Consider the following 18,136-nt stretch of genomic DNA (forward strand, 5'->3'; position numbering starts at 1 on the left):
CAATAAACGAGTTTTTGCTCACTGAACTCAACCCGTCTGGTTGTGAGATCATTCAGTAACAGAATAGCTACCGCTACATTGGTGACCCCGACAGGTTCAAACACCTTTGAACCCGATACGAGCGACTCTTCGATCAACGCTATAGCCATCAAGCTTTCTGACTTCTGGATTCAGGAGCCTGAGATCCAGAGTTCAGCCACACAGAGGCTCAGTTTCACCTCCACCAGATTTCATCAGATACGACCAAGTTTTATCATGTTGTTGCTGCCCTGGACCAGGCCACTCCCGAACGAGTGCTGCACCTCATTCAGCACCCACCCACGGAAGATAAGTACGGGACCATCAAGTGGGTGCTCACCGGCTCCCTCGGCCTCTCCAAGCACCAGCGTGCCGCTCGGATGCTGCACCTCAATGCCTTGGGAGACAGAACTCCAATTGTGTTGATGGATGAGATCCTTGATGGGCAATCACACCAACTGCCCACTCTTCGAGCGCATCTTCCTCAACCATATGCCCGAAGACATCTGGCCGTTATTGACCCAGGAGAGCTTCGACGACCCTAGGAAGGTCGCTCAAAAAGCTCAGGTGCTATGGCTTGAACAATTCCCAGAGGGCTCAGCAGTCTAGCAAGTTACAAGTCCTGGCCATGACCACGCCAAGCCTTCCTCTAGCGCTGCGGAGGAACACTCAGTCCCTGCAGGGGCCTCAAAGAGCATAGCCAGAGGCAAGCCATCCACTTCAGGCCTCTGCTTATTCCACCAGTGCTGGGGAGCCAAGGAAGTGTCGTCAGCCCTGCATTCCAGGGAAACAAGCAGGCCGGCCTCTGTTAATGGCTGCAGCAGCTGGCCAAGAACACAGCCTTTTCTACCTGTGGAATACAATCAGCGGCCGACGCTTCCTCATCGACACTGGGGCACAGATCAGCACTCAGCCACAGCCATTGAGTCCCAGAACCAGCCTTGAGGACTTCCACTCTGTGCACCCAATTCGACAGAGATCCGAACATATAGTATCAAGATCGTCCACTTCCAGATCGGCCAGCGGAAGTTCTCATGGAGGTTCACCATTTCGTCCCTCCCAACCTCCATTCTGGGTGTCAACTTCCTCCTTGCCCACGGACCCCTGAGGTAAGCGACTTGTTGATGCCTGTACCTTCCAATCCGTTTGCCTCAACACCTCACGCACAGAGTAGCCGCAGATGGCCATGGTCAGCACACCCAAGGACGAGTTTCAGTGCATCCTGGATGAGTTCCCGTCCCTCCTCAAGCCGCAGTTCTCCGCCGCTTCACCACATGGGCCTCTTACATCATCAGCGAGTATGTTTTTATCAGGCGAGGTCCTTCCACAGCACCCCTTCAAGGACCGTACAGAGTCATCCAGTGTTCATGATCCACCTTCACACTGGACATCGGTGGTAAGAGGTAACTGTTTACTGTGGACAGATTAAAGCCAGCACACCTCGACCCCAACGAGCCAGTGGTTGCGGCTCAACCCAAGAAGCGAGGCCGCCCAGCAAAAAAAGGAGATTGGTGCCGGTTCTGGGGGGGGCTGTGTGGTGGCACGCCATTAGGCAGGCGAACCGGCCCCACATGTCATGCACGCGGCGGGGCAGCCGGCCAAAATGGCGTCGTCGGGGGCTTCTCCCCAACCTCGGGACCAGCCTCAGAAGCCCACGCTCTGCGGCCCACGTGACGTCCTGGCAACGTCAGGGCCCCTGGCACAGTTCTCAGCCAGGTCTGGGCTGGGAGCATAAGACCAGCCAGGCAGACCTCAATAAACGAGTTTTTGCTCACTGAACTCAACCCGTCTGGTTGTGAGAACATTCAATAAGCAGAGTAGCCACCGCTACAATATGTTATTTATAAAAAAAGTTTCTGATGTAATTTATCCTTGTAAATAACCAGCTTCATGGTCCGGAGAAACGCTATCTCGTTTTCACTGTGCACTGCAAGGTTTATGGGATACGAACGAGAAATAAATGTAACTTGATTTGAAAGACATAATTTGTAAAAACACCAAATTCACTTCACCCTGCTGGACTCTTTCTAAACCAAGGGGTGAATGTGGTAAACCACTGTATATATATTTATCTGTCTGGACACGTCCCTTTGGCTGACTGTACCTGTGGTCCCTCCCACAGACTCCGAAATAAAGATGACTGTCCCACAGCCTCCTCCCCAATCCAGGACAGTTGGCCAGCATGGACATTCCTTCATTCTGTTGCTAATAAAAGCCTATCATTTTTACGTAACTTCTAGACTTTTAGCATTATTGATGGTGCATCACTGTGGGCAGGAGAAACTTTGCTTTGTTTTCAGTGTCAGTGCTGCGCAATTGCTCAGCAAAAGAAGGTCTAAGGCCCTCCTTCTGTCCGATAGCCTACAGGTCACACTTGGGCAAAGGAGTTTAGCCTCCCAGTCAGGGTCACATGTCCCAAGGATTGCAGATGGTGGATGGTTTTTACAGGCAGATTCTACAGATTGGAATTTCTTGTTGTAGAACTAAAAACGCTGGCCAGATGAATCTGCTGATCAATGGCCAGGGTGACCCATCCAGAACGGACACTGTAACTGAAGAAGGCAATGGGAAACCACTTCAGTATTTTTCCCCTATATAATCATGACCTCAACATCGACTATGGTCTCAGCTCAAAGATGGAGAACAGTGGAGGCAACAACTACAATTCAGAGGGTCAGAGATCGTGACAGATGGACAGATAAGATCACCCGCGCTGAACAGCAAGGCAGCTAAATGAATATGTGCAGTCAGATAATAAATGTGCATGAGAATATGCAGTCTTTAGACATGGGCAAAGCCAGGGACCATCTGGATCAGAGGTGCAAGCATTAACTTTGAGCCAAGGAGGTACAATTCTCAGCTCAAGTTCTCCCTCACTGTTCACAGTCATTAGTAAATGAGGAGAGATTGAGTCGTTTGGGACTGTATTGACTAGAATGCAGTAGAATGAAAGGGAATCTTCTGGAATAATAAAATTATGAAAGGCAGAGGAAGGTAAGTTGTTTCCATTGATGGGGGAGACCAGAACTAAGGAATACAGATTCTATCACCAATGTGTATATGTATAGATTGTAGTGTAGGATGACTGTGATTGGCTGAGAGCATAGCCACGCCCACTGGCAGGTCTTAAAAGGTTGCTCCTAGCCAGACCAGGTCATTCTGGACTGGTCGACTTACATGTGTTACGTTCCAGTCTTCTAGTTAATAAAAGCCTTGGTTTGGATCAACAGGCCTTTGATTCTTTCGACGCGCTCTACATCAGGGTAGTAGATTTAGGACGTAGTTGAGGAGGGTGGTGTATCTATGGCATTCCCTGCCCATTGAGGCAGTGGAGGTGACCTCAGTAAATGTATTGAAGGCAAGGTTGGATAGATGTTTGCAAAGTAGAAGAATTAAGGGATCTGGGGAAAAGGTGGGTAGGTGGAGATGAGCTGATCATCAGATCAGCCACTGAATGGCTTGACGGGCCGCATAGCCGACTCCTCCTCCTATTTCTTATCATCTTATGTTCTTACTACGATCATTTGGATTCTAGGCATGATGAATTCTCTGCTGGATCACTGTGAACAATGAGGTTAAATAGAGCAGTCAAGCTTTTTTTAACAAGCATACAAATTTTATTCAAATTATAACATTACAAACACAAAACACACATAGAGCTACAACTAAAACCAAAACCCACCATAGCACATGACAACAAAACCGTGAGAGGCAGTATGACCCACCTCTTTATTACACAGTATTGCATATCAAATTAAAACATGATTTTCCTCATCAACCAAACACTGGGGGGCCCACCATCCCCTGAACTCAGCCACCATCCCCTCAGACACCGCATGTACCCCCTTCAACACTGCATGGGCCTGGATGAAACCCCCAAAGACAGGCAGGCAGTCAGCTGAGCAGTCGAGCTTTACAGCATTGAAACAGGACCTTTGGCCCAACATGCTTGTCCTGACCATCAAGCCCCGCCTACATTAATCCCATTTTATTCTCCTCATGTTCTTATCAGGTCTGCCCAGAACACTGTGGAGTGTGACCGATTGACCAATCACCCTGCACATCTTTGGGACATTGGGGGCATGGGGAAGGGAAATTGGAGCACTCGAGCCTGAGTTCCGAAAAAAACTCCGGAAAAGCTCGGGTTGTATTCATTGGGACAGAGGAGACTGGGTGGAGGAGTATGGCTTGAAAGTAGGCAAATGGAGAAAAACAGAATATAAAGCAAGAATACTATCGGACCATTCACCCTTAATATTGACAGTAAAGCTAGAGGACATCCCTCCAAGAATGTATAGATGGAGATTAAACCCCATGCTACTTAAAAGGCAGGATTTTAGAGAATTTATTGAAAAACAATTAAAAATGTATTTTGAAATAAATACGGAATCAGTGGAAGATAAGTTTATACTATGGGATGCAATGAAAGCGTTCATTAGAGGGCAAATAATAAGTTATGTAACCAAGATGAAGAAGGACTATAATCAGGAAACAGAGCAGTTGGAAAGGGAAATAGTAAATATGGAAAAAAAATTAGCAATGAAGGAAGATACAACTAAAAGAAGAGAATTGGCGGATAAAAAAATAAAATATGAAACATTACAAACATATAAGGTGGAGAAGAATATAATGAAGACAAAACAGAAATATTATGAACTAGGTGAAAAAACACACAAAATCCTAGCATGGCAGCTTAAGACAGAACAAGCTAAGAAAATGGTATTGGCATCAAGGAAAAAAGACAAACAAATCACATATAATCCAAAAGAAATTAAGGAAAACTTTAGAGATTTCTATGAACAATTATACCGAACTGAAAACGAAGAGAAAGAAGGGAAAATAGATGAATTTTTGACTAAAATTGAACTACCAAAACTACAAATAGAGGAACAAAATAAATTAACAGAACCATTTGGAACAGTAGAAATACAAGAGATAATAAAAAAATTACCAAATAATAAGACACCAGGAGAGGATGGATTTCTAATAGAATTCTACAAAACATTTAAAGACTTATTAATACCGCCCCTCCTGGATGTAATCAACCAGATTGATGAGACACAAAACTTACCAGATTCATGTAAAACAGCAATAATTACAGTAATACTAAAACAAGGGAAAGATCCACTCTCACCAGCGTCATATAGACCAATATCTTTACTAAACACAGATTATAAGATAATAGCTAAACTATTAGCAAACAGATTAGCAGAGCAGGTACCGAAAATGGTAAATTTAGACCAAACTGGATTTATCAAAAAAAGACGCACAACAGACAATATTTGTAAATTTATTAACTTAATTCATGCAGTAGAAGGAAATAAAGCACCTGCAGTAGCAGTTGCTTTAGACGCAGAGAAGGCCTTCGACAGAGTAGAATGGAATTATTTGTTCAAAGTATTGCAAAAATTCAGTTTACCGGAGAAGTATATTAATTGGATTAAAGCATTATATAAGGGACCGTTAGCGAAAGTGACAGTAAATGGACATGTATCAAAGCAATTTAACTTAAGCAGGTCAACGCGGCAGGGATGCCCACTATCACCTTTATTGTTTGCGTTAGCTATAGAACCACTAGCAGAATTGATAAGAACAGATAATAATATAAAAGGAATAAAAATAAAAGACAAGGAATATAAAATCAGTCTATTTGCGGATGATGTTATAGTGTACTTAACAGAACCAGAACTATCAATAAGAGAATTATATAAGAAATTGAAGGAATGTGGAGAAGTGTCGGGTTACAAGATAAACGTAAATAAAAGTGAAGCAATGCCTATGAATAATGCGGATTTCTCAAAATTTAAGAAGGAATCTCCATTTAGATGGCAAATGCAGGCAATAAGATACCTAGGTGTACAAATAAACAAAAATCTCAGCCAATTATATAAACTCAATTATTATCCACTAATGAAAAAATTACAGGACGATTTAGAGCATTGGAAAGATTTACCACTAACATTAATAGGAAGGATAAACTGTATTAAAATGAACATTTTTCCAAGGATATTATGCTTATTTCAGGCATTGCCAATACAACTGACAGAAAAATTCTTCAAAGAGTTAAAGAAAATAATAAGGAAATTTTTATGGAGAGGGGGGAAACCAAGGATAGCACTAGATAAATTAACAGAATGGTATAAACAAGGAGGCTTACAATTCCCAAACTTTAAAAATTATTATAGAGCCACACAATTAAGATACCTATCAGATTTTTATCAAACAAGGGAAAAACCAGACTGGATGAGATTAGAATTAGATAAAATAGGGGAAAAGATACCTGAACACATATTATATAAATGGGATGAAAAATTGGTACAACATAGAACTTCTCCAGTATTACATCATCTCCTCAATATTTGGAAGAAGATTCACGTAGAAAGAAATAAGACAAATTATCAATTACCAAAACTAATATTGACGCAAAATAAGTTACTCCCTTTTACAATAGATAACCTTTCCTTTAGAGAATGGGAAAAAAAAGGGATTAAAAGAATAGAAAATTGTTTTTCAGGAAGTAGATTCTTATCCTTTGAACAAATGAGAGATAAGTACAATATAACTGGAGATACAGCACTGGCATATTACCAATTGAGATCCTACTTGAAGGATAAATTAGGAAGCAGTTTGAGTTTGCCAGAGGGAAGTAACCTTGAATATGTGATTACAGATACAATGTTAATCAAAAGATTTATAACAAATATGTATATTAAACTGCAAGAAAAGGAGAATGAGGAAACAAATGGTAAAACTAAACAAAAATGGGAACAAGATTTAAATATAAAGATAAAAAAGGAAACATGGGAGAAATTATGTTCTGGAACGATGAGAAATACAATAAATACGAGGCTACGTATGATACAATATAACTGGTTACACAGACTATACATTACACCTCAAAAGTTAAATAAATGGGACCCAACAGTATCTGATAGATGTTTTCGATGTAAAAAAGAAATGGGAACAACAATTCATGCAATCTGGACATGTGAGAAAGTAGAAAAATTTTGGGAAGATCTCAATCAGATATTAAATAAAATTACAGAAAACAATATACCAAAGAATCCAGAGATCTTTCTCCTAAGTAACATAAAAAACAAAGAATTTGGAATTGATTTGGAGGATGCACAAAAAAGATTAGTTAAGATAGCTCTAGCCATAGCAAAATAATGTATTATGTCAACCTGGAAATTGGAAGATAATCTGAAAATACAACAATGGTATATAGAAATGAATAAATGTATTCCATTAGAAAAAATTACATATAGTTTAAGAAATAATATTGAAATATTCGAACAAATATGGGAGCCTTACATTAAATACAATAGCGAAAACCTACCGGGGACAATCATTACCTAAGTTGATGGAAGGAGAAGGAAAGAAAAGAATGGACTCAGTAGAATTTCTGGTGTATTTTTGTTGAATGACAACATTGTCTGACTGGTTTAATGTAACCTAGATTGTATACCTAAAATGGATGGGAGGGGGGGTGGGGGGTGGTTTGGGAGGAGGGAGGGGGGGGGGGAGAAAAAGTCACTGTATATGTGTGAAAAAGAAAATGTGTGTATCATGGCTAATGTGATTTATGGTGTGAAAAATAAAAAATTTAAAAAAAAAGAAAGTAGGCAAATGGGACTGGCTTGGTCAGTATGGACAAGTTGAGCCAATGGGCCTGTTTTCCTGCAGAATAACTCAATGTAAAATGATGAGGGTCCTTGTTCATGTAAATAGAAAAGGTCTCTTCCCTTTGAAGGCTTAAAAACTACAGGCCATTGATGTAAAGTGGTGGTAGGAATGGAAGGGGAGAGGAGAGGAGGGAGGGTCTGGAACTCACCACCTGGAAGGGTCTCTTAGTGTACATATTAGTTAATTAAATTGTACTGACAATAACCACACCAGCAGTGCAAGTATAAGACAGCTTTAATAAACTAATATGTACACTAAGAGGTCTTGTCTCTCTGTAAGACGAACCTGGAAGGCTAAACTGTAGCTCTGGACTTCTTTATATACAAGGTCACCAGGTTGACCCCTGGTGACCTAGTGGTGTAACTACATATCACCACATTATATGTTCTTTATTGTATGTTTGAAGAGCTGTGATGGGCAGGGCAATGGGTCTAAAGTTATGACCTGTCTTGTAAGTGTTCTTCAATCTTATCATCAGGTGAGTTTCTAATACAGTAAATCTTCACCTGTAGGGAGTGAGGGGTGGAAAATTTAAGCGAGATGTTAGAGGCCGTTTTTATATATATATATATATATATATATATATATATATACACACAGAGAGTGGTGGGTGCCTAGTATGCATTGCCCAGGGTGGTGGTAATTGGTACAATAGAGACATTTAAAAGACTCTTGGACAAGCACATGGATACAAAAAATATAGAGGGTTATGGGTGTCAGATAGAGAAGGATTAGACAGTTGACGTTTATATAGGTTGCCACAAGATTGTAGGCTGAAGGGCCTTTACTATGTTATACCCAACCCCAGTTTCCCATTTCTCTGCTAACTGGAGGAACTCAGTGGAAAAACAAGAATGGTCAATGTTTCGGGCCAGAACCCTTCATCAAGGGAAGGAGTGCAGAGGGGAGATAGTCAGTGTAATGAAGGTAGGGTAGGAGGGGGTTGGACAAAGGCCAGTGGGGGAATTGGTGAACCAGGGAGGGGTGAAGGATGGGACAGATGGGAAGGGTGAGGGGTGGGGTTGGGAGACAGAGGCAGTCAATAGGCAGCTGCCAGACAAAGGGAGAGAGAGAGGATGGAGAAAATAAAAAGGGGTCATGTGGAGCAAGATGAGTCCTACTCGGTGAAGATGAGATGGCTGATGGAGAGTGATGAGGGGAGACAAAGGATACCAGTCCTCTGATAACTAGAGAAGGGGGTAATGGTGATATAATGACAACTAGTAGGGATATGGAGAATAATAACTTTACCGTGTGACTCATAGAACATCGAGCATTATGGCACACAATGTTGTGCCGACCCACTCAACGATCGAAACCTTCCCTACCTCACACCCATAGCCCTCCACTTTTCTTTAATCCATGTGCCTGTCTAAGAGTCTTCTAAATGTCCCTATTGTACCAGCCTCCACCAACACTCCCATCAATGCATTTGAGGCAACCACCACTCTCTGTGTAAAAATTTACCCCTGATGTCTCCCCTAAACTTTACTCCCCTCACGTTATACAGAAGTCCTCTGGTATTTGCTACTGTTGCGCCAGGGAAACAGTGCTGGCTGCCCACCCTATCTACGCCTCTCATAATCTTGTAGACCTCTATGAAGTCACCTTTCATCCTTCCTCGCTCCAAAGAGAAAAGCAACTGTTAACCTTGCCTCGTAAGACACAATTCAGGCCACATCCTGGTTAATCTCCTCTACGTACCCTGGCCGCCTGCAACACAGGGTGGCATGGTTGCTGCAGAGAAATGGATCGGCGGTCAATCCACGGGACTGTAAGAGTGACAGAGAGGATCACTGGAGTCTGCCTTTCCCCTCTGCCCCCCCCCCTCCCATCCAATGATGTGATGTACCAGGATCGTTGTCTGAAGAGGGTACCTAAAACCATGGAGGGGCCCCTTCCACCCCACGCACAGCATCTTTCAGCTGCTCCTGTCGAGAAAGGGATACAGGAGGATCAGAGCCATCACCACCAGGTTGAGGATTTTCCCAAGGGCAGTGAGAATGCTGAATGACCAAAGGAACTGTTTACATTAACCATCCGAGACCCTCATTTGCACAAAACAATATTTATTTATTTGTAGAGATAAAATGCTTGTCCTGCATATGTATCGTTTATCTGTAATCTGTTATGTCTGGTTGTGTGTCTACATATTTTGGTCGGAGTACTGGAGAACGCTGTTTAGTCATGCTGCACTTGTACAGTCAGATGACAATAAACTCGACTTGACCCTTCCGAAGCTTCCACATTCTTCCTGTAAGGAGGCAACCAGAACTCACCTGCCAATCAACTGCCTCTGTCTCCCAACTCCTCACCCTCCCCATCTGTCCATCACCCTTCATCCCTCCCTGGTACTCCAATTCTATTCTGACCCCTCTCCAACCCTGCCCACAATTCAATGGTAATCTCCCCTCCACCCTCTCACTCTTAATGAAGGGTTCTGGCCCAAACCGTCGACCATTCTCTTTCTCTCACAGATGCGGTTTGACCTGCCGATTTCGTTCAGTGGATTGGTTTTGCTCAATCCCCGCATTGGCATTCTCTCTTGCCACCTGTTCTCTGCCTCCTGATTATATATAACAGTTTATGGCCTGGAAACAGACCATCTTGGCCCTACAAGTCCAAGTCGGTTCACTCAAACAGCCCCACTAGCTCCCCCGCCTATTCTCTGCCCATAACCCGCTAACCCCCTCCTATCCATGTATATATCCAGTCACCTCATAAACTATTTCCTCCAGAAGATTATTCCATTCAGACACCATTCTCTGAGTGAAGAAGCACCCTCTAATATTTCTTCTAAAATTTTGCCCCCTTACCCTCAACTTGTGTCCTCTTGTTTCAACCTTCCCTGCTCTCAGGGGGAAGATTCTACTTACATCTAGTCTATTCCCTTCATAATTTTAAACACCTCTATCAAATCCTCTCTCAACCGTCTACATTCCAAGGAATAAACTCCTAACCTCTTCAATCTTTCTCTGTACTCTAGTTATTTTAAGCCAGGAAGACTCCCCTCCTTCCCTTCCCAAGAAAGAGCCCAAGACCCATTTGCCTCTTGGCTCTCCCACCCCTACACGTGACCACCTTCATCCCCCCTCCTCCTTCCCATCCCCAAATACTCCCTCCACCCCACCTCTATAGGTGTGCGCTGTAGCTGTAGAACAAAACTCAGTGCCAAGGTAACCCCCCAAATGCGTACCTGTGCGGTGATGATGCAAGGGGTGAGGAGAGCCTTGATCCTCGTGCCCATCTCTGGGGACGCCTAATTTAAAAGTTTCTGCCGCCTGTGAATCCAAATACCAAAAGCTTTAGACATCAGCCCACATTCCAGAACTCCATCCAGACTCCAGAGATGAATAATAACATTGAACCTGAAACATTGCCTTGCAGAGAACATAAAAGAGCTAGCCCATCATATGATACTGCCCAGGAGATTTGTTCCTCTGGCTACTGGAATACATGGATTTAAAAGGAATGGGTGGGGTGGGGGGGGTGGTGAGATGGGAAGGAGATGTGTGGGACCTTTTTATTACACAAAGAATTAGGTTACTGCGCAGGTTGATAGGATACTGTTAGTGTAGCGATTAGCGCAAGCAAGGACCGGGATTCAAATCCCACACTGTCTGTAAGGAGTTTGTCCACTCTACCGTTATCTGTGTGGTTTTTCTTCGGGGGCTCCAGTTTTCTCTCACTGTAATTGGGAGGCACAGACTCATGGGCCAAAATGGCCTGTTACCGTACTGTATGTCTTAATAAATTAATAAATAGTTAAGAAGGCCTGTGGTTTACTGGGCTTCATTAGTCAAGGGTAAATCACCAAAATCTGTTGACACTGTGGTTGAAGTAAAAACACACTTTATGTCGCAAAGATAAAAATAGTCCAAAATATCGGTTAATATATTTTTCTCTTTGCTACTAAAGGTCACTGTTTGACCAGCTGAGTTTCACCAGGCATTCTGTGTTTTTTCATTCGTCGGGGGATTGAGTTCAGGAGTCGAGAGGGCATGTTGCAACTCTACAAATCTCTGGTGAGACCACACTTATTGAGTTCTGTTCTGGTCACCTCATCACAGGAAGGATGTGGAAGCTTTGGAGAGGGTGCAGAGGACATTTACCCGGATAGTAAATAAGTCTTCTGAGGCAAGGTTAGCAGAGCTAGGGCCTTTCTCTCTGCAGCAAAGAAGGATGAGAGGAGAACTTAACAGAGGTCTACAAGATTCTGAGAGGCATTGTTAAGGTAGCAGCCAGCACCTATTTTCCTGGGTTGGTGGGGTGGGGGTGGGGGAGAAGAGCAAACACCAGAGGACATCTGGTACAAAGTGAAGGGAGGAAAGTTTAGAAAGTTTACACAGAGAGTTGTGGGGGCCTGGAATGCCTTGCCGGGGATGGTGGTGGAGGTTGAAACATTAGGGGCATTTAAGAGACTCTTAGACAGGCACATGGATGAAGGAAAAACAGAGGGTTATGGAGGAGGATGGCTTAAGTTTTTTTGGTAGGTGTTTATAGGTCAGCACAACATCCAGAGCCAAAGGGCTTGTACTGTACTGTAATGTTTATGTGGGCCCTTCAGCCCAAGATATTGTGCTGATCGATAAAACCCTACTCAGCAATAATTTTTCACACACACACAACCATCTATGTTTCTTCCATCCATGCGCCTATCTAAGTCTTTGGAGGGTTCCTGTTGTACCAGCCTCCACCATTACTCCAGGCACCCACCACTCTCTGTGTGAAAAACCTACCTCTTGACATCTCCCCTGATCGTTCCTCCACTCAGACGTCCTCTGCCCAGGAAAAAAGGTCCCAGCTGTCCACCCTTCCAAAGTCCAAGTCCCTCTAAATCTTATACACACCTATTCAGTGGCCTCTCATCCTTTGTTACTCCAAGGAGAAAAGCCGTAGCTCTGCCAACCTGGCGATGGGTGCCTGGGACGTTGGTGGTGGAAGCAGATAGAGTCAGGGCATTCTGAGCCCAAAACATTGGCAACTCTTTCTTCCCCGCTGAGCTCCCCCAGCAGATTGTTTGTTGCTTCAGATACCAGCATTTGCATCCTCTGGTATATCTCCAGTAGCATTCAAAAGGCATCCAGACGACATTTTGCTATGCAGGGAATGGAGGCTGCCTATCCCCACTGAGTACTTCATGCTGCTCATTGTGCGTTGCTTGCTCGAAATTGGAGCATCTGCAGCTTTTGTGTTTCCCGAGAGTTTTAGTTTAATTGGGGGTGTCATGTTCAGCACAGACCATGAGACAAAGGAGCAGAAGCAGGTTAATCAGCCCGTTGTGTCTGCCCCGCCATTTAATCACGAGCTGATCCATTTTCCTACTCAGCCTCACTCCCTGGCCATCTCCCCATATCCTTTGAGGCCCTGGTTAATCAAGAACCTGTCAATCTCTGCTTCAAATGCACCCAATGACCTGGCCTCCTCAACCACCCGTGACAACAAACTCCACAGATTTACCACCCTCTGGGACAACGGGCCCATTCCTATGCTGAACCATTCTATGTTCTCGACAGATCCTGGAGTGAAGTGGAGGCACACGAGAGCTTGTGGATGCTGGCATCCAGAGCCACAAACAACGTTTTTCATTTGAGGTCAGTGAGTTGAGCTATCAGGGAAAAATTGAATGGTTGACGTTTTGGTTGGGCTGTGAACGGTTCCTTTTTTTCCCCGCTCAACCCACTGTGTTCCTGTTCTGGGACTAAGAGCAAGTGTTGCTGACGGGATGGACTAGGTCAACCAGGGCCAAGTTAAGTGTGGCCTGTATCTGACCCTCTGGAGTGGTGGGGAGTTCAGGCACCTGATCACGGCAGAGGAGGTGGAGACAGCCAGATAAGGCAGGCCAGGCTCTCACATAGAACAGTACAGGCCCTTTGGCCTCAATGTTGTTCCGACCCATACGTTCCTACCAAAATAAAACAAATCCCTTCCTATCTCATAACCCTCTATTTTTCTTTCACAAATGTGCCAGTCTACGAGTTTCTTCAATGCCACTAATGTTTCAGCCTCCACCACCATTCCCGGCAAGGCATTCCAGGCACCCACAACTCTCTGTGTCTCCCCTGAACTTTTTATCTCTTCTCTTTGTTCAGGGCAGAGTTAAGGGTTATGGGGATAAGGCTGGAAAGGGGTACTGATGGTAGTGATCAGCCATGATCTGTAAAATGGCGGTGCTGGCTCGACGGGCCGAAGGGCCTACTCCAGCTCCTATTGTCTATTGACATCCTCTGATATTTGCTATTCCTCTCTAGTTTTTAAAAAAAAGTGCTGACTGTCGGCCTTAAGTATGCCTCTCAAAATCTTGTAGAACTCTATTAAGTCACCTCTCATCCTTCTACGTTCCAAAGAGAAAAATCCAGGCTCTGCAAACCTTGTCTCTTATTTTTCCAAACCAGGCAACATCCTGGTAAATCTCCTCTGCACCCTCTCCAAAGCTTACACATCCTACCAAAAATGAGGTGACCAGAACTGAACACAATGTGTGGTCTCACGAGAGATTTGAAGAATTTCAACATGACCTCTTGACTCCCAAACTCAATCCCCCGACTAATGAAGCCCAGCATCTCATAGGTCTTCTTAACTGTCCTTTCAACCTGCACAGCAACTTTGAGAGATGTGTGGATTTGGACCCCAAGGTCCCTCTGTCCTTCCACTCTGTAAAGGGCACAACCATTAACCCTGTACTCAGCCTTCAGTTTTGACCTTCCAAAATGCATCACCTCACCTCTTCACTGTTTGACCTGCTGAGTTTCTCCAGCATTTCTGTGTCTGGTGATTGACACCCGACTGGGTGGGGCTTGATCCATTCAAGCCGACTGATCAGCAGCTGCCCAGGTGTTGTCCTGTCCCCTTACTCTCCTGCAGGTACAGAGGTTGCCCCCTGCAGTAGGCCAGTGGTACACTCCTGTAGGTACAGAGGTTGCCCCCTGCAGTAGGCCGGTGGTATACCACCACACTGTTTTTTTCACTTATCCAGATTGATCTCCATCTGCCCAACTCTGCATCCTGTCTATATCCTTTTGTAACCGACGACAAACTTCAACACCATCCACAACTCCTCCAACCTTCATATCGTCCGCAACCTTACTGACCCATCTTGGACTCGGTGGATGGAATCGGGTCGGGAGCTCGGAGAGGTGTAACGGAGATGGGCAGCTACATTCGGGGGCCCAAGCTCAGTGTTCACTCACCCCCAATTCCCCCCCACCCTCCCCACCGCCTCCATCCTAGAACTGGATAAGATGTGGCAGAAGCTGTTGTGATTACAATGAAATTGGAGGAGGTGGCGTGTCCTCGGCAGCTGACCCCACCACGGGGAACCCTCCTCTCTTCTCTCCTGTTTTACAGGATGGCGTCAGAATTTAGTGACCTTTGAGCAGCCTTTGAAAGAATGCGGTTCACTGAAACTCGGTAAATGAAGGGCCTATTTCTGCGCTGTAATGTTTTATGGTCCTAAATGCGACAATAATAAATAATAGATACATATAAATAAATCTGAATCACTGAGGAATGGGACTTCAGGCCAATAATGACCGTAAGCACAGTATGGGAACTTCTAACAGCACACAGAGAAACGCGGAGGCTGCAGACTGTAGTAAAAATACCAAAATGCTGGAGGAACTCAGCTGGTCTTTTCTGCATCAATAGGAGACAAAGATATTATCGCCAACGTTTCGGGCCTGAGCCCTTCTTCAAGGAAAAATATATCAGGAAAGGCAGAATCAGGGTATATCAGAATTCAAACAATGGTGGGGGGGGGGGGGGGGGGATGATCCAGGTGAAAAGGCATTAATTGGATAGGATAAGGGACGAGGTGAGAATTTATCACGTTGTGCGAAAAGAGATAGGGAGAGACGACGGGGAAGCAAGGGGGTGGGGGTGGGGGAGTTTTAACGGAAGCCAGAGAAGTCAATGTTAATGCCATCCAGTTGGAGGGTACCCAGTCTGAAGATTTACAGGTGGTCTCAGTCTGGTAGGGCAGACATGTCGGTGAGGGAATGGGCTGTGGAATGGAAATGGGTGACCACTGGGAGATCCACGCTATTGCAGTGGACAGAGCCAAGGTGCTCAACAAAGCAATCTCCCAGTCTGCGTCCAGACTCTCCCATGTAGAGGAGACCACAGCGGGAGCAATTACCCAGCCACCAAAAGCAGCAAAGGATCACACAAGACATTTAGTCTAGTCTATTCCAATCATTAAATTTTATTTTGGCTTTTCCGTAACTAAAGACCATGTACACCCATCCCCCCATCCTCAACCAAACTTCTACTAAAACAAATGGCCGCGCTGTTAGAGCCGCTGTAATGGAAGGTGCTGCCGCTGGTCCAGACTTGCAGAGAGTAGGGAGTGAAGACACAGCGCTCCCCTGTAGGGTCGAACCACCCAGTCCGACTGCCGTCGGCTCTGTACAGGCTTTAAACGGCCCGTTAATGGAGAACGACGGTGGTTTATTTTTAAACTACCACAACCATGGGGTCTGGGCCTATGATCGGCAGCAGCTATGGGGAAGCAGAGGACTGGTGCAGGGCACCAGAAAATGGGGAGACCACCCCCTGCCCTGTTTGAGAAATAGCAGAGGAGACAAGCCATGGGATGGTGACCATGGCAGTGGACCAGCGAGGGGCTATGCAGCTGAAGAACACACAGGCTGTTGGGAATTCAAGGAGAGAAACCAATGCAGGCTGCAGGCAACTGCAGTCAAAGAACTCAGACCAGGCTGCGAAAGGACTCACACCAGGCTGTGGACTGCTGGAGATTTGCTCAAAACTGACTGAAGGGGTACCACGTATCGCAAGAGGGAGCCAAGAGCACTGAACATTTCCTGATCATGTCAGAGGTTTGGATCTGGAGCTCGGGTGGCTGATGGATTAGACTGAAGGCTGTGTGGCTGCGGGATCACTGGAAGCCAATCCACGGATGTTCAGTGACTCTGGGGGGACTCTCTTCTGCTTCTTTTTCTCTGACAGTAAGGGGCGCCGGGAAATTTCTGCTGATGGTGAATCTTTGTCTACTTTATGGTAGTCTAAAGAACGTTTTGTGATATATCACATTTTCTGTTTTGTCACACGACAACGAAATAATCTTGAACCTTGAATATAGGTGTACTGCGGGAAGTATATGACTGGTCGCATCCAGTGCCGAGGATTGCAGAAGATAGCAAACGTAGCCAGGTCCATCACATTCTCCGACCACCCAGCCATTTAAAATCTCCCTCCCCCCTCCCACCTTAAATTTTGATCTTCTGGTTACTGATTCCCCTACTCTGGACAAAAGTCTCTCTGCGTTCACCCGATCTATTCCTCTCAGGATTTTGTACACCTCTCTGAGATCACCCCTCATCCTCCTGCTTTCCAAGGATTAAAACCCTAACCTTCTCAGCCCCTCCCTATAGCTCAGGCCCCCCGATTCCTGGCTACATCCTCGTCAATCTTCTCTGCCCCCTCTCCAGCTTGACATCTTTCCTGTAGCACAGTGACCGAAATTGCATGCAATTCTCCAAATGGGGCCTCACCATTGTCTATATATTCCCAACTTCAGTACTCAGTACTCTGTCTGATGAAGGCCAGTGTACCAAAAGCCTTCTTGACCACTCTATCTACCTGTGATGCCACTTTCAAGGTACTATGTACCTGTACTCCCAGATCCCTCTACAATTTCGAGTGTTTGACTCTGAGAAGCACTGGGCTATAATTTAACTGAGATACTATTTAACGTCTAGGCCCATGTGTCCGTGACTATGACTGGCTGGCGGTGGTGGGTTGGCTGTCTGCACTGCCTGCTCCAAAACAAAGATATACATACTTGCTTTGCTGTTCCACCGAGAAAGTAGCAGCAGACGACAGCCACTGAGTAAAGTCCCAGCATGGTGGCCGGGACAGTGATTGAGTGACCTCACACTGACATGAACTTCTAATGTCCAAACACGGAGTGGTCATGTGACTTGTTGAGACCCATCCCACCGTTTCTCTCTCACCCTGGCTACCTTGACCCCTCTGCAATTGGAGTTCAGCTGGGCCAGGTGTCCTGCAATCAATACTGACATTGATCATTAACCACTCACCAGGGAAAATGGCCAACCCAGTTGAGAATAATCAACGTCAGACTTATCTCAATGGCCTACGGAGAGAAACAACATCTGATTGGAAGCTTCCGAAATCCCTATGCAGGCCAGTGACACATTAATAGAAGCAAATCTCATTTATACAGCACAGAAATGCTGGAGGAGCTCAGCACATCTCACAGTGTCCCTTATCAAAGTTGACAGTAGAAGGGATCTAATCGGGGGGGGGGGGGGGAGTGGGGGGGGCGAGGGGGCAGGGGGAAGGGGATTAGGGTAACCGCCGGGAGGGGGTGCACAATCTGCTGTTCAAGAACTCACTCAGCCTTACCTGCCATGGACCTCTTCCATCCGCCGCTCTGTCATACTTCCCC

At 45.2% G+C, this 18,136-nt stretch overlaps 1 protein-coding gene across 3 annotated transcripts in view; it reads right to left on the minus strand.

The window, feature by feature from the left end:
• The window catches only part of LOC138765089 (hepatocyte growth factor activator-like), a 104,873-nt gene extending 87,258 nt beyond the window's left edge, over positions 1-17,615 (minus strand). For all 3 annotated transcript variants that reach the window (XM_069941819.1, XM_069941809.1, XM_069941800.1), the window contains exons 1-2: positions 17,507-17,615; positions 10,901-10,985 (exon numbers count right to left, since the gene is read on the minus strand). In XM_069941819.1, the coding sequence (XP_069797920.1) occupies positions 10,901-10,985; positions 17,507-17,569 (148 nt within the window). In that variant the 5' untranslated portion in view covers positions 17,570-17,615. The remainder of the gene's footprint in view (positions 1-10,900; positions 10,986-17,506) is intronic.
• Positions 17,616-18,136: the final 521 nt, after the last annotated feature.

Source organism: Narcine bancroftii, chromosome 1 (assembly GCF_036971445.1).
Source record: "Narcine bancroftii isolate sNarBan1 chromosome 1, sNarBan1.hap1, whole genome shotgun sequence".
NCBI lineage: Eukaryota > Metazoa > Chordata > Chondrichthyes > Torpediniformes > Narcinidae > Narcine > Narcine bancroftii.